This window comes from Desmodus rotundus, chromosome 3 (assembly GCF_022682495.2).
Source record: "Desmodus rotundus isolate HL8 chromosome 3, HLdesRot8A.1, whole genome shotgun sequence".
NCBI classification, from domain to species: Eukaryota; Metazoa; Chordata; class Mammalia; order Chiroptera; family Phyllostomidae; genus Desmodus; species Desmodus rotundus.
This window is the reverse complement of record NC_071389.1, coordinates 142,759,144-142,780,803: the sequence shown is the minus strand read 5'-3', so window position 1 is coordinate 142,780,803 and position 21,660 is coordinate 142,759,144. Positions and strand designations below refer to the sequence as shown.

Sequence of the window (21,660 nt, the reverse complement as noted above, 5' to 3'; positions counted from 1 at the left end):
CATCATTCCACGTTTCATGCTGCAGCTAGCTTTGGAAAGACCAGTTGGGTTCTATCACTGTTTAAAACCTATTTCAATGTGGCCCACCTAAAAACAACCTCCTTAGTATGGGCAGTTCATAGAATGGAATTCTTTACCTGACCTCTTTCTGCTTCTGTACATTTATCTCCTCCCACCCCTGCCCAGTTTGCATTGTATTTCAGCAACGGCAAACTGCAAGCACGCTGAGCCATTCCCCACCTCCACGCCTTCTCCCACAGTTTCACCTGTAGCCATTTGACATCTGCCGGGACGTCCGCAGCAGATGAAACAGCACAGGCAAAGGCATAGAGGTGGGAAACGGTATGCTCGCAGCTTGCTATTGTTGAAATATAAAGTAAACCGGGAAGTGGCGGCAGGAGCTGAATGCACAGATGTGAAAAGAGATCAAATAGATCTCTCTTCTATCTGATCTAGAGGAAGAATTCTGTTCTGTGAACTGCTCCCCCCAGAATACCATCCTCTCCAAAGCAGAATTAGTCCTTTTCCACTCTATTAATGTTCCACTGTGTACCTATGTCTATAATTTTTCTTATCCCCCTACATCACACTTTTTTTAACCCCACTGTTGCCCTGTGCTAGAGAGAGTTCAGAGGAAAGGTTAAGAATATAGGCTCTGGACTCAAACAGCCCAGGAGGAAATCCTAGGTCCAAGCTGCTCACCAGCTGTGCGACTTTAGGCAAGTTTCTTAGTCTCTCAGCACCTCAGTTTCATCAGCTATAAAGCAAGGAGAATATTAGCTCATGTGTGTCAATAAGGGTTGTGAGAATTAAATGAGTTAATACATAGGAAGTGCCAAGAAAAGTGCCGGCAGTTTGTTCAGTGAAATGCTTGTAATTAAGCTCCATCCATAGGCCCAAGGGGTCTTGATGAATTACTCAGCTTTGTAGTTCCAACACTTGGCATAGTTAAATTCCAGGCACATAGTAAGTGCATAATTCACGGTTATTAAATCAAATGTAAATGAAATGAAGAGCCAAATTCCACCAAAATTCTTTTGTCGGCACCCATACCGAAAGTCCTGGCTCTCGCTGGGCGTGAAGTTCCTGGTCATAATTACCTTCACTCCCAGCCCATACAGTCCGATGTCTTGTGTGGAATTCAGAAGTGTGTCTGTGTCCATTCCAAGGCCCTTGCCTAATCTGACTCATCTCAGTGGGCCTCTGACCCAGCTGGAAAGAACTGAAAACGAGGTGTCACACTTCTGGAATTCTCTTCTGGCCATGTCCAAAGATTTCCCTCACATCACGGCCAGAAGCTGAAATCTGGAAAAATAATAAGCACTCTACAATGCTTAGAGGTTTTCTAGGTACATACATCATATCAATGTTAATACATGTAGCAATTGGATAAAGAACATTGGGCTACACTGTCGGTTACTATTGTAAAATTATTTCAGTTTTGTTGGATGAGAAATACTATTTCACTGTGGTTATTAAAAGCTGAAGCCACTGAGCCAGAAACAGCTAGGTTCAAATCCTAGATGTTTACCACTTATCAGTTCTGCAATCTTGGACAGAAATTAATATCTGTTTATATCTTACTGAATATCTGTTTCTTTATCTACTTCATGGAGTCTGTGTGAAGAATGAATGAGACAATCCGTGCCTGGCACATAGTAAGCCTCAATAAGTGTTACTAGCTGTCATCATTACAGCTATTACAACTACTCCTACTATAAACTTGGGTCACAGATGCCAATACCTGGGTTAGCCACTTACCAGTTTGTTCATTACCCTAAACATGTGGAGTGTTGGGGGTTTTTTACATAATTACTTCATGCATTTGGAAATGATGTTAGTATAAGCCAAAAGTTGTGTTGGTTCCAGCATGACTTTGTCCAGTATATTAAATGTTTTGTAACAATCAAAGACAAGTTATCCACACTTAAAGAGTTAGGCTTAGCAATCTACAAAGACTTAAGGAAAAAATGGGAAATCTCCATAAATATCTTTCTTTCGTGCAAGCAGTGCCTTACCTGTAATGCTGCAAGTGCAAACAAAGAAGCTGCAAAGACATGTATCCCTGTGTTGACTAAAACAATGGAAGGAATCAGTGAAATTCAGTGGGTTAATAATCCTCGGGTTAAGCGTTATGAAAATAGTCTCTGTTGGAAAGGAAAACCCTTCAGGACCTCCTTCTCAAAGAGGCAGGAGCCCTGGGGCTTGGGGTTGGTAAGGACGCTGGGTGCACACACCAGCAGGCATCTAACTGTGCTAGTCATTTAAGCAGTATTGCTAATGTTTTTGTTATGCTCTAGTTACAGCCTTTCATAGGTGTTCAGCAGTCTGTCCCAACCCTGCTTTTACCTATAAGTTCTCATATTTTTAGGACACAGTTTTGCAGAATAGGGTAGTTTCAAGGACAAGTGATGGCACTATATATCACAACTCCTTTTCTTCCAAAATCTAATCTCTTAAAAAGAGGGACTTTCTGGCTATTACTGACTTATCTCTAGGTAAGCATTTTTTCTTACTGATGTGACCATGACGTATCTGTAGTTTTCCTGGATTTTCAATAAAATCTTTGAGAATGGTATATGTCCTTCATCATTATTTTCTCTCATTGATATTACATACTTTTGATGATTTGAATGATTGATTAATTGACTACAATGTGCAAAACTTTCTAGAGACTCAGAGACTTGATTTTTGCATTCAACAGGCTAAAAATCTAGTAGGGAAGATAAGATACTTACAAATAAGGGCAATGTAAGTTAGTACATGATAGAAGCACAGAGATTTAGAAATTGTGGGGGAGAGAGCTCTTGTGGAGATCAATACTTTTTATCCTGTCATATTCTCCTGGAATCGCCATAATCGCCTTTAACCTTCCCTAGTAAGGTAATTGCATGTGGCGGTTATTTTGTATAAAAAAATCTTCCCCTTTCATCTTTTCTAAGAGTTTACGTAAACCTCTGGAGCACCTCTTACTTTTTTGTTTACCTAGTTTTGGATTGTTTGGAGAAAGTTTTTTTTATGATGAGTTGTTGTCAGGCCATTTTTATGCCCCTAAATACCATATTCTTTGGAAGCTGGCAGCATATGTATTGACAGTAAAAGACGATTGGTCTTAGCATTCTCTTTCTTTTCCGTTCAGTGTGCACTACTCACTTTCCAGTTCACTGCAAATTTCTTTTTAAAAATTGCTTGTCTCAAGACCTGGTGAACTCAAATGCGGTCTAAATTCGAAGTGGCAAACTTGGTGGCATCTCAGTTCCTCACCCAAGGGTTGACTCTTTTTTTTAAACCATCCCCCTTATGAATGGTTTTGTGAATGGCTGTGCCCACACAGTCTGGGCAGCTTCTAGAATGTCTGTGTAGTGTGGCTCTGAGATCGCCCAGGGCAAAAGTCCAAGTGCCTTGCTTAGGAGAGCTGCTCGAGCAGTTCGCGGTCTCTCCTGGCTGGCTGAGGGCTGAGAGCCCAGACGAAACGTTTGCACTTCACTCTGCATTATGTGTTGCTATTTAGGTGACTGCTCTGGACATGAGGAAACATTGTTAGGGGGTGATTTCTTTACCTATCACAAAATCAGCACGGTCCTTGCAGAACATTTGAAAAATACACAAAGAAGAGCCTGTAGATGAAAATACCGTCATGCATGATGCCACTTCCCAAAGAGAATCATTGGTGTGCATGCACATTGTCACGTTTTCTTCTGCTCTTTTTCTATCCATGAGCACACTCAACTTTTTTTTTAAACCAAAGTAGAACTGTGCTGTCCATTGTGTTCAGAATCGACCTTCTTTTTGACTTTTTTACTGTAGAGAATTTCAAACATTTACAAAAGGATACAGAAAAAAATAATGAACCCCAGTATAAATTGTCGCCTAGCTTTAACAATTTTCATTTCTTGGACAAAATTATCGCCCCTATACCCTTTCAGCCCTCTGACATCATATTACTTCACCTGTATGTATATATCTCTGGAAGATGAGGATTCTTTTCTCTTTTTTTTTATATGTACAACATAGCCACAATACCATTATCATACCTAAAAAATAATAATTCATTAAAATTATCAAATAGTCAATCAGTGCTTTTTAAAAAGCAGTTGTTTATTGTACTGTTAATATGTGATCACTGTAGAAAAATAAGAAAATACACTAGAAAAACAAATCACCTATAATTCCTCTACAAAAAGATAATATTCAGCTTTTTAATGTCTTTCCAGCTTTTTTTCTATACATATACCTATACACTTTTAAAAGCACCTTTTTGAGATATAATTCTCATACCATAAAATTCATCCATTAAAAAACTTCCCATTTACTCATAACCACCACCTGCCTCAGGACTGGGTGACTACTAATCTGTTTTCTATCTATAAATTTACCTATTCTGGCCATTTCACAGAAGTGAAATTATATAATATGTTATCTTTTGTGGCTGGCTTCATTCACGTAGCATAATGTCTTAAGGTTCCTCCATGTTGTAGCATTTATTAGTACTTTATTTTATTGACAAATAATACTCCATTATATGTATATACCACAGTCACATACTTTTAATAAAAATTGTATCATGTCAAACGGCTGCTAATGGATGTGAGATTTCTTTTTGAGGTCATCAGATGTTCTGAAATTGATGGAGGTAATGATTGGTCACTTGTGAACATACTAAAACCATTGAATTGTATGCCTTATTTTTGTATTTAATCTTTATTGAATTTATTTCTGTTACTACTTAGTCCCCTTATGCCCCCTCCCCCCAGCAATGACCACACTGTTGTCTGTGTCCATGAGTCCTTTCTCCTTATTGTTCAATCCCTCCACCCCCTGGCCTCTGCGCTGCACCAGCTGCCATCCTGCTCTCCGTCTATGAATCTGTCCCCATTTTCCTTGTTAGTTCAGTTTGTTCATTCGATTCCACATATGAGTGAAATCTTATGGTATTTGTCTTTCTCTGACTGGCTTATTTCACTTAGCATAATGTTCTCCAGGCCCATTCATACTGTCACACAGGGTAAAATTTTCTCGTTTTTTACAGCCAAGTAGCATTCCATTGTGTAAATGTCCCATAGTTGTTTTATCCACTCATCTACTGATGGACACTCAGGCTACTTCCATATCTTGGCATTTATAAATAATGCTGCAATGAACATAGGGGTGCTTATGTTCTTTTGACTTGGTATTTTGGGTTCCTTTGGATACATTCCCAGGAGTGTGATTGCTAGGTCAAAAGGCAGATTCATTTTTAATTTTTTGAGGTATCTCCATACTGTTTTCCACAGTGGCTGCACCACTTTGCATTCCCACCAACAATGCAAAAGGGTTTCCCTTTCTCCACATCCTCATCAGTACTTGTTGTTAGTTGATATATTGATGATAGCCAATATGACAGGTGTGAGATGATATCTCATTGTGGTCTTAATTTGCATTTCTCTGATTAGTGATATTGAACATCTTTTCATATGTCTGTTGGCCATCTGTCCTCTTTGGAGAAATGTCTATTCAGATCCTTTGCCCATTTTTTTATTGGATTTTTGTTTTCTTGGTGTACATCTTTGTAAATTCTTTATTGAGTTTGGATATTAACCCCTTATCAGATATATCAGCGAATATGTTCTCCCATTCTGTGGGTTGTCTTTTTATTTTGTTGATGACTTTCTTTGCTGTACAAAATATTTTTTAGTTTGATGTAGTTCCATTTGTTTATTTTTTCTTTTGTTTCCCTTGCCTGGGGAGGTATATCCGATAAAACATTGCTACCAGCAATGTCCAAGATTTTGCTCTCTTCTATGCTTTTTATGGTTTGGGGTCTAACATTTGAGTCTTTGATCCATTTTTAATTTACTCATGTATGTCGTATAAGAAGGTGATCTAGTTTCATTTTTCTGCATATGTCTGTCCAATTTTCCCAACACCATTTATTAAACAAATTATCTTTAGCCCATTGTATGTGCTTGCTTCCTCTGTCGAATATCAATTGACTATAAAGGTGTAGGTTTATTTCTGGATAAATATCTCTGGATATGTAGGAATATCTCTTTATTCTGTTCTGTTGATCTATGTGTCTGTATTTACGCCAGTACCATGCTGTTTTGATTACTTATGGCCTTATAGTATAGTTTCATATTAGATAGCATGATTCCTCCAACTTATTTTTTCTCAGGATCACTGTTGCTATGCAGGCTCTTTCGTGGTTTCACATAGTTTTGAAATATTTGTTCTAGTGCAGTGAAATACGTCACTGGAATCTTAATAGGAATTGCATTGAAACTATAGATTGCTTTGGGTAGCATGGACATTTTAATGATGTTAATTCTTCCTGTCCATGAACACAGTATGTGCTTCCACTTATTTGTATCTCCTTCAAATTCTTTCTTCAGTGTCTTATAATTTTCCAAGTACAGGTCTTTTAAATCCTTGATTAGGTTTATTCCTAGGTATTTTATTATTTCTGTAGCAATCGTGAATGGGATTGTTTTCTTAGTTTCCCTTTCTGGTAGTTCGTTTTTGGTATGATGTAATCAGCCATAAAAATGTGACTGATTTCTGGATACTAATTTTGTATCCTGCTACTTTGCTGAATTCATTTATCAGTTCTAGAAGTTTCTTCATGGAGTTTTTGAGATTCTCCATGTACAGTATCATGTCATCTACAAGTAAAGACAGTTTCACTTCTTCCGTTCTAATTTGGATGCCTTTAATTCTTCTTCTTGTCTGATTGCTGTGACTAGGACTTCCAGTACTGTGTTGGATAAGAGAGGTGAAAGCGGACATCCCTGTCTGTTCCCGATCTTAATGGAAACATTTGTAGTTTTTGCCCATTGAGTATGATGCTGGCAGTGGGTTTTGTTTGTTGTCATATATGGCCTTTATTATGTTTATGTATAGTCCCAGTAATGTCACTTTGCTGAGTATTTTTATGATAAATGGGTGCTGGATTTTATGCATCTATTGATATGATCATGTGGTTTTTATCCTTCATTTTGTTTATGTGGTGAATCACAATTTTTGATTTACGAATATTGTACCAACCTTGCATTCCCAGAATAAATACCACTTGATCATGGTGTATGATCTCTTTGATGCATTGCTGTATTCAGTTTACTAATATTGTGTAGAGGATTTTAGCATCTATGTTCATGAGGGATATTGGCCTAAATTTTTCTTTCTTTGTAATGTCTTTATCTGGTTTTGGAATTAGGGTAATGCTGGCCTCATAAAATGAGTTTGGGAGCCTTCCCTCCTCCTGAATTTTACAAAATAGTTTAAAGGAGACATGTTATTTCCTCTTGGGATGTTTGGTATAATTCACCTGTGAGGCCATCCAGTCCTGGGCTTTTGTTGTTGAGGATTTTTATTATTATTGCTTCAGGTTCACTAGGTATAATCTGTCTATTCAGATTCTCTGATTTTTCCTGATTTAGTTTTGGAAGATTATGTGTTTCTAGGAATTTATCCATTTTGTCCAGGTTGTCTAGTGATGGCATATGGTTATTCATAATATTTTATTACAGCCCTTTGTATTTCTGTAGTGTTGATTGTTATTTCTCCTCTTTCATTTCTGATTTTATTTATTTGGATCCTTTCTCTTTTTTCTTGATGAGTCTGGGTAAAGGTTTCTCAGTCTTGTTTATCTTTTCAAAGAAGCAGCTCTTGGATTCATTGCTCCTTTGTATTTCTTTAGGCTCTATTTCATTTATTTCTGCTCTTATCTTTATTATTTCCTTCCTTCTGTTCACTTTGGACTTTGTTATTCCTTTTCAAATCCCCTTAAATATGAAGTTAGATTGTTTATTTGAACTTTTTTTTTGGCACACAATATGCCTGTAATGCAATGAATTACCCTCTTACGATCGCTTTCCCAGTGCCCCCCAGATTTTGGATTGTTGTGTCCTCATTTTCATTTCTTTCAAGGTATCTTTTGATTTCTTTTTTTTCAATATATTTTACTGATTATGCTATTAGCGTTGTCCCGTTTTCTTCTCCCCTTTATTCTCCTCTTCCCTGTAACCCTCTCCCATCATCATTCCTCCACCTTAGTTCATGTCCATGGGTCATACATGTAAGTTCTTCGGCTTTTCCATTTCCCATACTATTCTTAACCTCCCCCTGTCTATTTTGTACCTACCATTTATGCTTATTCCCTGTGTCTTCCCACATTCTTCTCCCTCCACCTCCCCCTTATAACCCTTCCTGTGATCTCTATTTCTGTTAATCTGTTCCTGTTCTAGTTGTTTGCTTAGTTAATTTTTGTTTTTTTAGGTTTGGTTGGTAGATGGGAATTTGTTGTCATTTTACTGTTCATATTTTTGATCTTCTTCTTTTTCTTAGATAAGTCCTGTTAACATTTCATACAATAATGGTTTGGTGATGATGAACACCTTTAACTTGACCTTATCTGGGAAGCACTTTATCTACCCTTCTATTCTAAATGATAGCTTTGCTGGATAGAGTAATCTTGGTTGTAGGTCCTTGCCTTTCATGACTTCAAATACTTCTTTCTAGCCCCTTCTTGCCTGCAAGTTTTCTTTTGAGAACTCCTTTATAGGTAACTGTCTTGTGCGAACTCCTTTGTAGGTAACTGTCTCCTTTTCTCTTGCTGCTTTTAAGATTCTCTCCTTATCTTTGATCTTGGCTAATGTAGTTATGATGTGCCTTGGTGTGTGCTTCCTTGGGTCCACTTGTTTCGGACTCTCTGAGCTTCCTGGACTTCCTGGAGTCTATACCAGTTTGGGGAAGTTCTCCTTCATTATGTTTTCAAATAAGTTTTCAACTTCTTGGTCTTCCTCTTCTCTTTCTGGCACCCCTATGATTTGGATTTTGGAATGTTTAAAGTTGTCCCAGAGGCTCCTAAGCCTCTTCTCATTTTTTTGAATTCTTCTTTCTTCATTCTATTCTGGTTGAATATGTATTTCTTCCTTCTGCTCCAAATCATTGATTTTAGTCCTGGTTTCCTTCCCTTCACTGTTGGTTCTTTTTATTTTACTTTGCACAGCCTTCACTTTTTCCTCTATTTTGCGACCATCCTCAACCATTTCTGTTAGCATCCTGATAACCAGTGTTTTGAACTCTGCATCTGATAAGTTGGCTATCTCTTCATCGCTTAGTTGTATTTTTTCTGGAGCTTTGATCTGTTCTTTCATTTGGGCCATTTTTTTTGTCTTGGTGTGCCTGTTGTATGTCAAGGGGCAGAGCCTTAGGTATTCAAGAGGATGGGGCAACCCACATCGCTGCATTGTGGCCCTGTTTGTGGGGGAGGGGTCCAAGAGGGAACAATGTTGCTTGCTCAGCTCTCCGTCAGCTTTCAGTCACTTCCTTCACTTCCCACAAGCAAATTGGACCCTTCTGGTGCTGATTCCTGGGTGGGTGGTTTTGGTACGTTCTAGGATCCTGTGGGTCTCTGCAACGAACTATCCCGTGAGGCTGGAAGTTTCTCCTGCCACCTCAACCCCCACAGGTTTTTCATGTCACAGGTTTTGAGGCTTTATTTCCCCATGCTGGAACCCTGGGTTGCGTGGTCTGTCTTGCTCCCCAGTAGTTCCTGCATGCAAATGTGGGACCGCCCAGTCTGCCAGCCACAGCATTGCCTGCCCTGGTCTGGTCCACCAGCTGCCACCTTGCCACACATCCTCTCCACCCCAGCTGCCTGTCTCCACCCATCCTGCCTGTCTGCATGAATATTTCTTCTTTAACACCTTGGTTGTCGGACTTCTATACAGTTCGATTTTCTGGCAGTTCTGGTTATTTTTTGTTTTTAAATTTGTTGTTGTTCTTTTTTTGGTTCTGCAAAGAGGCAAAGTGTATCCACCTATGCCTCCATCTTGGCCATAAGTCCTCTTTTGATTTCTTCCTTGATCTCATTGTTGACCCATTCATTTGTTAATAACATGTTATTTAGCTTCCATATCTGTGTGTGTGTTTTTCAGTGTTCTTGTGATTGATTTCTAGTTTCATAGCATTGTGGTCAGAGAATATCCCTGACATGATTTCCATCTTCTTAAATGTATTGAGACTAGTTTTGTGTCCTAACATGGTCTGTCCTAGAAAACGTTCCATGTGCACTAGAAAAGTATGTATATTCTGCTGCTTTGGAGTGAAATGCTCTGAAGATATCAAATAAATCCACTTGATTTAGTGTGTCATTTAACACCACTGTCTCCTTGTTGGTTTTCTGCCTGGAAAATATATCTATTGAAGTCAATGGAGTGTCAAAATCCTGACCATATATTTCTGTCAATCTCTCCCTTTCTGTCCATCAATATTTGCTTCAGAAATTTAGGTGCTCCTTTGTTGGGTGTGTAAATATTTACTAGGGTTATATCCTCTTGTTGGATTGTTCCCTTTTTCATTATGTAGTGTCCTTTGTCTCTTACTCTTGCATTGTTTTTAAAGTCTGTTTTGTTGGATATAAGTACTGCTACCCCAGCTTTTTTTTTTTCCTTTCCATTTGAATGAACTGTCTTTTTCCATGCCTTTACTTTTAGTCTGTGTATCTTTTGATCTGAGATGGGTCTCTTGGAGGCAGCATAGATATGGGACTTACTTTCTTATCCATTCAGTTACCCTGTGTCTTTTGGTTGGAGAATTTAAGCCATTTACATTTAAGGTTATTATTGATAGATACATATTTAGTGCCATTTTGTTGTTTGACTATTTTCCTTTTTCTTTCTTTCTCTTTTTCTTCTTCTTCTTAAAGCAAGCCCTTTAACATTTGTTGTAGTACTGGTTTGGTGTTAACAGACCCCTTTAGCTTTTTCTCATCTGGGAAGCTCCTTATTTCTCTCTCAATTTTAAATGATAGCCTTGCTGGGTAAACTAACCTTGTTGTAGGTCCTTGCTTTTCATCACCTTGAATATTTCGCCATTCCCTTCTGTCCTGAAATGTTTCTGTTGAGAAATCAGGTAACAGTCTAACTGGTGCTCCCTTGTAGGTAACTACCTGCTTTTTTCTCTTACAGCTTTTAGGATTCTGTCGTCGTCATTTTAATTATGATGTGTCTTGGTATAAGCCTCTTTGGGTCAGACTTGTTGGGGACTTTCTGAGCTTCCTGGACTTGTGTGTCTTTTTCCTTCACTGGATTAGGGAATTTTTCGGTCAGTATTTCTTCAAATAGGTTCTCGATCCTTGTTCACTATCTTCTCCTTCTGGTATTCCGATGATGTGGACATTGTTCTGCTTCATGTTGTCCAAAATGTTTCTTAAGCTCTCCTCATTTTTTTAATTCTTTTTTCTTTTTGCTGCTCTGCCTGGGTGTTTTATTCTGCCTTATCCTCCAAAACACTGATGCAATCCTCTGCTTCATCAGACCTACTGTTTATTCCTCCCAATGTGTTTTTTATTTCAGATATTGCATTCTCTGTTTCTGACTGGTCATTTTTTGTGGTTCTGTCTTTTTTCATGCTGTTCATTTTCCTTATAATCATTACTCTAAACTCTCTATCTGATAAATTGCTTGCCTCCATTTCATCTAGTTCTTCTTCTGGAGAATTCTCTTGTTCTTTTATTTGGGGCCTGTTTCTTGTCTTCTCATTTTGGCTGCTTCTTTGTATTTTCAGCCTTAATTGTTAAACGGATCAGAAACATAGCCTTAAGTTGTAATCAGCAACCAGGCTTAAGCATCACAGAGCAGAATAATCCCTGCAGGCAGGGCTGTTGCCTCCCTTCAGGTTGATGCCACTTGGAGAGGAATCTGCCTGAGAAAGATGGTTTCTGAAGGGTGGGGAATGACTCAGCACAGGGATCCCGGTGGCTGTTCCTTCAGTTCTCTCCCCCAGAGTCACCAACCCCAGACTCTCCTCAAGTGTCTCTAGTCTACTCTGCCCTCCCTCTGCTGGAGCCCAGAGTGACTGCAAAAGAAATTTTGTGCATTGACCCTTTAAGATGTTCTCAGTGTCTGCAGCCATCTCTCCCTGGCAGACAGAAATTATGCTGCTTTTCATTACTGGATGTCATCAGTAATGACCATCCTTTACGGTTCTGGTGCTGTAGGCTGGGGAGCCCTTGTTGGAGTATAGACTCCACACTTCTCAGGGGGAACCTCCAACTCTGGCTGCTGAAATTCCCTGCAGAGCTTCAGCTGCTGCCCATGGGAGCCCAGCCAGCCCTCTCGCAGCTCCTGCACACTCCCTACCAGTCACTTGGTGGTGAAGTGGTTTCTTCTGTCTGCCCGTGGTTATAAGGCTTCTCCCATCTACTGTTCAGTTTTTTATTCAGGATGATTTCTCTACAATTTAGTTGTAACTCATTTGGTCCTGGAAAAGGTTAATGTAGCTTCCACTTACTCCTCTGCCATCTTGGATTTCTTGTACTGTACACTTTAAATGTGTGAGTTATATGATATATAAATTATATCTCAAGAAATCTGTCATTAAAAATTTTATCATACTATATTGTTCTTTATAAACCACTTTCTAAATTTAATGATATTATTAACATTTTCCCATATAAGTAAATATTTTCAAAATATAGATTTTAGTTGCCATATAATGTTTTTATTATAACAAATTCCTTAGTTTTAGAAATTTACGTTGTTTTCAGTGATTTTACAATGATATAAAATACTATGATGAGCCTCTTAGTACATAAATCTATTTGCTCATTTTAATTTTTTCATGAAAAAAAGCTTTTGAATTCTTTTTCTAGTACTCTAGTGTATGTTTTTGTTACTAAAAATTATTTCAGCTTTATTGCAAACGTGGTAGTTTTCTGTCTGAACTCATACATTATAATAATTTTCTTTTATGCTTAATAATGTTTTCTAGGCTTAGTATCTGAACTGAATAGATAAAGCTTCCTAGGCTAAGACTCAGTTTCTTTACTTACTCTAATATGACAATTCAGCAGAAGGAGAAACATTATATATTTTTACAGTGTTAGTAATTCACTAGGAAAGAACACACACAATGGCTTAGTTCACAAAAGTCGATCTATGAATAGTTAGTGACAGTTGCTAGCATTTCCTTTCTTATCTAGAACAGCAGCTGGTATCTCATCTCAAGACCAGGCTAAGATCCATCCAGATGTACTAGAACATCTCTCTGTTTTTTTCACTATTATATACAAAAATTATTTAATTCCTTGATATTGTTAGAGCGTAACAGTGAACCTAACTGCCCCAGCCTATTAAATTCACATTGAATACTGCTTTGGGGGCTATAGAACTCAGAAATACTTACGTGCTAGCTCTTAAATAAACCATTTTAAAGGTGGCCATTAATTTCCTTCTCTGTCTTCATACCTGAGGTTAAATTTGCATCTTGTGATTTCTTATTTGTCTTCTGACAAACCAATATTTATGCAAGCAAGCAGTGCCACAGAACTGGTACTTCCCAGTAAAGGCCATTTGAACTTTTTGCCATTTTCTGAAGTATCTTGTGCTTTGTGGGGAATCTCTCACACGCATTTACACAGAGCTGTCAAAGCCCCATGCTGGGAAGTTAGGATTTTGACATGGGAACCTTGCCGTGCTAGAAAAGGAACATAAATTAGCCCGCAGAGCTTGGAGCACGTGACCAAGATTGGATGAATGCTACTTTTACCTAATTACATAAGATCTGAATTGTGGAAACAAAGCCCAGCATAAAGGAAATTCAAGTGAACCACTGGTTTTCCTCACTGACAACTTTCCTGGAGGGAAGAAAAGATCCATCTTTTCATGCAGTTTAAAATTATGAAAGACCTGAATTGCCACACTCACAGCCAGCTAGGAATTCTCATTAATCAGTGTCCTTAGCAACCTGGACTCGGGAGACTAAATGAGTCATCCGTGCCAGAGTAAGACTGCTGAGGGGTGCACGCTGCAAGCCTGTTGAGCAACCAGTCAGGTAATGCCTGAGTCCTGCTCACAGCCATCGTGGTCTGACGTCTTTGCGACAGAGAGATTAGCTGCTAATTCAGGGGCGCCAGCCACGCTGGTTTGCTTTGATTTGTGTTTACGGTGGTGCAGAGAATGTATGCCTACTCACTTCGCTTTAGCTAGTCTTTTTGGTGCCACGTGTTTCTCATTCCTGTTGCTTTTCTCTCCTGAATCTTTCATTTGCATCTCACAGCACCCTTTCCCAATCCTTTATTTTTAATTGTGCTAAAATATACCATACCATAAAAATGTATCATTTTAACTGTCTTTATGTACAGTTTAGGGGCATTAAACCATTCATCTCCAGGTATTTTTTGTTATCCCAGGTTGAAACTTTGTATCCATTAAGCAAAAACTATCTATTTCTCCCTTCTCCTAATCTCTGTCAAGCACCATTCTGTTTTCTGTCTTGATGAATCTATTCTAGATACATTGTATAAGTAGAATCATACAATACTTGTCTTTTTGTGTCTGGCTTATTTCACTTAGCCTAATGTCTTCAAGGTTTATTCAGTTTGTAGTGTATATAAGAATGTCATTCCTTTTTTAAGGGTGAATAATATTTTATCAACTATATATTCCATCTGTCCATCAATGAACATATAGGCTGTTCTTCCTCCTGGCTATTATGAATAATGGTGGTATGGAATTGGTATGTAAATATTTGTTGCCCCAATTCTTTTAAAATAAAATTAGAAACTGTCTTTATGGGGTAGGGGAACTAAATTTAGAACTGAGAGACAGAAACTAGAGGACCTTGAAATCACATTAAGCCCCTTGAAAGTAATGCCTGTGTCCTCTTCTAGCCTGAAAATGACTTGCATCCTAGGGGATTGGACAAAGATTAAAGATCAATAATGCATTACAACTGGTTCCTTTTGCATTCTTTCCTCTCCTTTTCTTTTTTTCTTTAAGACCTCAAAGCTAGTTTTCAGCTGCTAAGGCCCTCTAGCTGGTAGTTGACTGTAACCTTACGTTGAGGATTAGCTTAGAGAAGCAGCACACTCAACTCTTGAAACACTCCCAGATCCTCCGTAAACAACGGCAGGAGTTTTATGTTGTTATTTTGTTTTAAACTATAACCCTTATATAGTTCTTTAAGTGGCTGGAAAAGAATAGAAGATATTGCCATTCAGGGGACCATTAATGAGACAATTCATCTTTATAGTTTATTATTTACATTAATATGTTGAACTTTGTGACTGCTTGGTTTTGAGGCATGAATGTAAAATCATTTATGCACACATAATTTTTAATGACCAAGGGAATAAATGCTAGTAAATCTCAATGTACACTCTTCTTTTTTTCAATGTATACGTTTAAGAATGGATCATTATATATATAATTTCACCTTTGAGAGATTTTGCTTGTTTGTTGAGGCAGACTTCCTAGATAGAGGTGTGCTAAATTATCTTTTTATCGTTAACTGAAAAGAACAATAGTCATTTCTTTTTTTTTAAATATATTTCTTGATTATGCTACTACAGTTGTCCCATTTCACCCCCTTCACTCCACTCCATCCTGCACACCCCCTCCCTCCCACATTCCCCCCTTATAGTTCATGCCCATGGGTTGTACTTATAAGTTCTTTGGCTTCTTCATTTCCTACACTATTCTTACCCTCCCCCTGTCTATTTCTACCTACCATTTATGCTACTTATTCTCTGTACCTTTCCCCCCTCTCTCCCCCTCCCACTCCCCTGTTGATAACCCTTCATGTGATCTCCATTTCTATGATTCTTTTCCTATTCTAGTTGTTTGCTTAGTTTGCTTTTGTTTTCATTTTAGGTGTGGTTGTTAATAACTGTGAGTTTGCTGTCATTTTTACTGTTCATGTTATTATCTTCTTTTTCTTTCTTTAAAAATATCGGTTATTTCAGGTAATAACCTTTTAATGATTTAATTTCAGATATGAAACAGTAATCTAGCTATTCTTAAATATTAGTATTTATAGATGCAAAATAACCCCCTCCTGCCCTCCCCACAAAACTCTCAGGGAGCTGCACAGTACTGCATCTGTCGGTATTTCACTTCCTCTCTCTGCCCGCGTGGGTTTGCCAAGTGGCCCACGACGGTGTCTCGGGAGACAAACAGGTGACTCTGGGGTGTGTTTTGGTCCTACTGGGACACTGGGGCTGAACTAGGTGGAAATGATGGTAAACTTCATTGTTGAGTTCTTGTGGCCTGAGTAAACTTACATTCTTGTTTAGTAACTTTTATTAAAGCCTCTTATTCCCTCTTTTCAGAAAAAAAAATTCAAGATCATTTTGTGGAAAGTAAATTAAACAAAGTACTTAAATTCAACAGATGTGCCCCTAACCTACATTGTTCGTAGCATTACATCTTTTCTCATTCTGAAATACTTCACAAATTAAAAGGCAGGATATAAATGTATTTATTTCAATATTCCTGAAATCACATTATTATTAATTATAGGTTGATGTTGAAAAATTTAAAGTGTCGTAGGAATGTTAATTGGATGACCAAGTTTTACTTCCATTCTGATTAGAGTTTCCGAAATCCCATTTTCTGAAAGTTGACAGCAGTAGTTGCAGCCGTGGCATACTCAACGGTGGGAATGGAGGCGATTTGTCCCAAGGATCATGATCAATTATTCGTTGTTTCGTGAACTCATCATTGGTTCAATGAGAACATTCCTAACACACTGTTCACTTTTCCAGCCGTACAGAGAGAAAAATAAAATGCCTAGGTAACTGGGTAGTTTGATAAGTGGGAAGTAGGTAGGGTCAGCCCTTGAGATTCTGGGGACCTGAGCTTGGCACAAGTGAGGCAGTGGCTCTCAGTCTTGGCTGCATAGAAGAATCTTGGGCATCAGCATTTTAAAAATCTCCCCATGTGATTCCAAGTCAAGGTGGAGACCACAGGTTTAAGAAGAATTAGAATAGGAAACTGAGTTAGAGTATTATGATGGTCCAGTAGAAATAATAAAGATTTCAACTAGGAAGTGTCTTTGAGACATATTCAGGGGGTAGAAACAACAAGGGTCACTATGTCCCACACGAGTGAGAAAAATGAAGCTGAGATAACCGACTCTCCATACGAGTGGTACCCTAACCTTGAAGCTGGATGAGGTTGCCGCTAAAGAGAACCAGGTAGAGATCCTTGGGGGGTGATAACTTCATTTGTGGATGCGAGAAGGTTTAAAAAAAAAAAAAAAGAAATCTCCTGAGAAGTGGGAAGAGACTCAGTTGGCTATACTGTCAGAAGCTAAAGTCTTTCAAGTAGGATACATGAATATCCCAAGAGCAATTAAGAATAAACGTAGTAATATGAAATTATAGTAAGCTTTAAAAATGCTTTTGAAATTTTTTCTGAAATGTATGCTTATTGGATGTGTTCAAAGCTATGCTTCATAAAGATATTTTGAAATCCAAGCAAGACAACCAGAGTTGGGAAACATAAAACAGGTTCTAGTCCCAGCTCCACCCCTCTAGTCAGCTGACATTGGATAAGCCACTCCCCCAGTTCTCATTTTCCCAGTCCATTGTGTTGGGATGACAGTGCCTGCCATACCCACCACACAGTATTGTTTTCCACATTAAATTAGACAATGCATGTGAAAATACATTGTAAAATACAGACCATTATGCAGATAATGTATTATTAACGGTAACCTTTTTGCTGTTGATCGTAAGCACTGTAATACTGAGATGCTTTGGACAATGTGTATTCCTAGTAAAGAGGTAAAATGATACTAGAAAGCCCCAGACACCCATCTCTTCAGAGAGCTCGCCATCCTACAGAGAGGGCAGGATAAGGGAATAAATAGCTGGGAACACCAGGGTGTACGTCCTGTGAGAGCAGGAACCCTATCACTGATGTACTCCTAATGCCTAACTCAGTGCTTGAAACCAGGTGGGCTCTCCTAAAATATTTTGTTTAAAAAATTGATGGAATAGTATAATGCAAGGTAAAAATCATATAAATAAAATACTATGGTAGTTTCAGGGAAGGAACTGCCTGAATCATAGTAATAGAAAAATAAATATATGACAAATCCATGAATAATAGGGTGAAGGAGAACATCCCCCAAAGCTATTTTAGTTAACATGAAGCAAAAAATGAGTTGAAACCATATCAAATGCAAAATCTAGAAATAGCAGCAAGTGAAAAATTATGTTTAAACCTAGAAGACTCTTGAGTTGCTCAAGTCCGAGACCATGGAAATCAGAGGACACAGGGTGGGTCAGAGGAGAAGCCTTCAGCAATGGTGTTACACCCGGACCGGTCACTTGTTCCCTCTGCTGGTTATGGTTCCATCTCACCCAAGGGTACGGGACTGCTTATGTTCACATGTAAAATTTGGTCCTGTCGCGCTGTGTGTTGAATGTGGCAAGAGAAAGGATCCTGACCATGTCCGCTTCTGTCCGCAGGAGTCGATAATCTCTATGAGAGGGCTCTTCACATCCGCAAGCTCCTCCTGACCTTGCCCAGGTCGGTCCTTATAGTGATGAGGTACCTCTTTGCCTTCCTCAATCAGTAAGTACCCTGATACCAAAATGCCCATCTTGACTGTACTGGCACAGCTATGAACGCTGTCTTTGTTCTTGGATTCTGCAAAACACACGCTGGGTTTCACTTATCAGCACAGCCCCACATGATGGAATACAGACTGAAGGGACCTTTTCCCTCAGCACATCAAGGTCATTGTGTGATAGATGAAAGGTATGGAAACGCTGGTCATAAATGCAAAATTATACAAATATCACTAAAAAGAACACTTTTTGGTGAAATCTGTGTATTTCAGACTTTCATCCAAAGCTAACGTCACGAATGTTTTTGTCAAAATGATGTAAGCCACCTGTTCACTGCAGAAAATTTCTGTGATTTTTAATGTTGTAGTCAGGGAAGGAGGGGAATGGTAGATGAGCCTTGTACACATATCCAAAAAAGAATTTCTGCAGATTCAATATAATGAGACTGTTTTAGGCAAAAGTTATCTCTAAAACCTCTTTTTAAAATGTAACAGAAGTCTTAAAAATCACTGCTTATTTTCAAAGAAATTGCTTTTAACTTAAGCAGTTCGATTCTCAGTACTGGTACAGGGGCTCTGTTATAAGAATATCTTCCCCAAGTTGTATCTAAGAGTCCCCTTACTCTTCAGTGTTTCAGTTAAACGACTGCAAATAAATCCAGGGGCAGTTAACTGGGGACTTGCCTTCTCATCCTGGCATGGCTTCTCCCTTCCTAAAATTAGGGTACGCTCTCTTCTCATTTCACTAGAGGTTCTGAGTTCTCCAAAGCCATGGGGATTTTATACAACCCTGTTGACTCTTCCTGAAGTCACACCCACTCGGGCCGACCCTAGAAACCAAGTAGCTCACACTAGGGAAGTGCTGGCAGGGAACCATCCGGAATGGAACTGAAACATCCGCAAACGACAGAAGGAACCCATTTGTACAGAAGTCACTACTGGAAATAAGCAGCATCTAGAGGAGTGGGGATAAACTATGTTTAGGTTAAATAGAAGCCATAAATTTTCACCTCGAAATAGGCCTACTGAGTCTAATCACTATGTTGTGTGCCTCAAACTAATATAGTATTGTGTGCACACTGTAACTGAAAATTTTTAAAAACATTTTTTAAAAAATATTAAGCCTAGTCACCCAGACAGTTGTAAAATCTGAAGGCTGGCCATGTTCCCCTTTACTCGCCGGTGCCTCCTGTTCCCCAATACGGAGTGCCGTGCGTTCCTGCGGGTCCTCTCCGGCCATGCTGTCCCGTCCAGATTCTCCTGACACACCTGAACAGAGCCAACTGTGAACCAGTAAACCACAACAGACTAGGAAGACAGCCTGTGAATCAACGAAGTTTTCGAAACCTGAGTCTAACTCACGAGAATGACCAGCGTGGCAAGGGTCAGGCAGCTGGAATTGCTCCCAGTATTTCCACCCAGAGATGCCCCTGGCTCCCTGCACCTGCCTTCATTCGGGGACAAGACTGAGCCCCCATGGCAGGATGCTGGGGATAGGAATTTTGAAAAGAGAATCTGTTTATTCTTTTCCAATTGTGAAATCAAAACATAGTTAAATAACATCTTTATGTCAAGGTTTCGCTTTTTAAGCCAGCACTGACTTAAAGACCCAGAAAGATTAACTGTGACTTTCCCCAAGGAGCTTAAGTTTGTCTTTTGAAAATTAGACCATTCTTCTGAACCTCCCTCCTCCTCCCCGCATCCACTTTCAGGCTGGTCTGTAATGTGAGCCTGGCTGTTACTGTGAACTTTTTTTTTAGAGATCGTATGTTTGAGAAGTGGCAGAAGGGAAAGACATATGTTAGCTGTGGAAATTATGCTTTTGTGTTTTCTCCTTTCTAGGCTATCTTATTTCCAAAAGAGGGTAAAGTGTCATGTCATGTGGTTTCTCAGTTTCTTTGTGTCTGTCACCGTGTCACAAAGGGAGTTTGGTATCTTCTTTCTCCTTCCATCTGTCATCCGTGCAGGGGGATTTTACATTTCAAGATCGACATTTTATACACTGGAAGATAGCATCTCTGGGTGGAGCACTGCCTTGCTCCTGTGTTAGACACAGCATAAAAAGCTGGCTTGTTCTGAGTCACCTGTGGAAAATATCTTACAAATATCCTTTGCATTGAATTTAGAAATTAGTAGTAGACAACTGGAAATCTCCCAAAAGTCTGCAGTGTCCCAGCTTTAAATGGAATGAGAGAACTGAGGGTTCTTTTCCCCTTCTCTTCATTTAGTGTTGGTATTCTTACCTAAAAGCAAATTCCAGGGTTTGGAGTCGTTTGCTTGCTCTCAGTGGTTACAAAGAATAGGCCCTTTGTTTTCCTCTAGGCTTTCCTCGAGACTGATAGGAGAAGACCGAAGTCTGAGATCTTTTTGAGTAGGGGAGGACAACTTTAAAGGTCTCCATAAAGCTTTATGGGGTTGTTACTGCCCTTCCCCGATTTCTGTGCGCGGCACTTAGAGCCTGACTGCGATGTTTGCCCACGGAACTCAGTGGATCCCCCTTCCCACCGCAGTAGAGGTTATCTCAAGTTCCCTTCTGGCTTTGAAAAATGCCACTTAATTAAGCAAGCAGGACTTACATTTCCCTTTCAGTTTCTATCTGGCTGAAGGATTGTAAATCTTATTTTCCTCAGTGTTTGCTGAGCCAACCTAAAGTAGGGTGGAGTGTTGTTTTATTCTAATAACAAAAAAACAAAGAAAATGTTTTAGATCCCTATGTTTCACAACATGGAGTATCTTATGAAACATCGACTTTCTTTTTTTCCCCCTTATTCTTTTATAACCCCCGCCTTGCTTCCTTCCAAAGTCTTTCGCAATACAGTGATGAGAACATGATGGACCCTTATAACCTGGCCATTTGCTTTGGCCCAACATTGATGCCCGTCCCAGAAATACAGGATCAAGTGTCTTGCCAGGCTCACGTGAATGAAATTGTGAAAACCATCATCATCCACCATGAGACTATTTTCCCAGATGCCAAAGAGCTGGACGGCCCTGTTTATGAGAAATGTATGGCTGGAGACGACTACTGGTAAGTTCAAAAATGTTGGTCCTTCTCCCCTGGAAAAATCATGAAAGTATAGATACCAACTAACTTCCTCCCTTCCTTCCTCCCTCCCTTCCTTCCTCCCACCCTTCCTTCCTCCCACCCTTCTTTCCTCCCGCCCTCCCTTTCTTTCCTTTTCAAACCCTTGTGTGGAGGGCTGACTTTGAATAGATCTCAGTGGAATGGTTTATTGCCAGGTTCCCCACCAACATGAGTTCTGTGACGGCCAAGGGAGGGCCTGGAATCCTGGGGTGAGGAGCTCTCCCCGCATCGTG

The 21,660-nt window shown here is 39.2% G+C and overlaps 1 protein-coding gene across 3 annotated transcripts in view; it reads left to right on the top strand.

Annotated features, from left to right (window-relative positions):
- SRGAP1 (SLIT-ROBO Rho GTPase activating protein 1) overlaps positions 1–21,660 on the top strand; it is a 255,508-nt gene that overhangs the window by 215,475 nt on the left and 18,373 nt on the right. For 2 of the 3 annotated variants that reach the window (XM_024576286.4, XM_053921213.2), the window contains exons 16-17: positions 18,242–18,347; positions 21,146–21,370. In XM_024576286.4, coding sequence (XP_024432054.2) covers positions 18,242–18,347; positions 21,146–21,370 — 331 coding nt within the window. Of the gene's footprint in view, positions 1–18,241; positions 18,348–20,309; positions 21,092–21,145; positions 21,371–21,660 lie in introns of those variants that run through there. The other variant, XM_053921214.2, reaches the window with a different exon arrangement.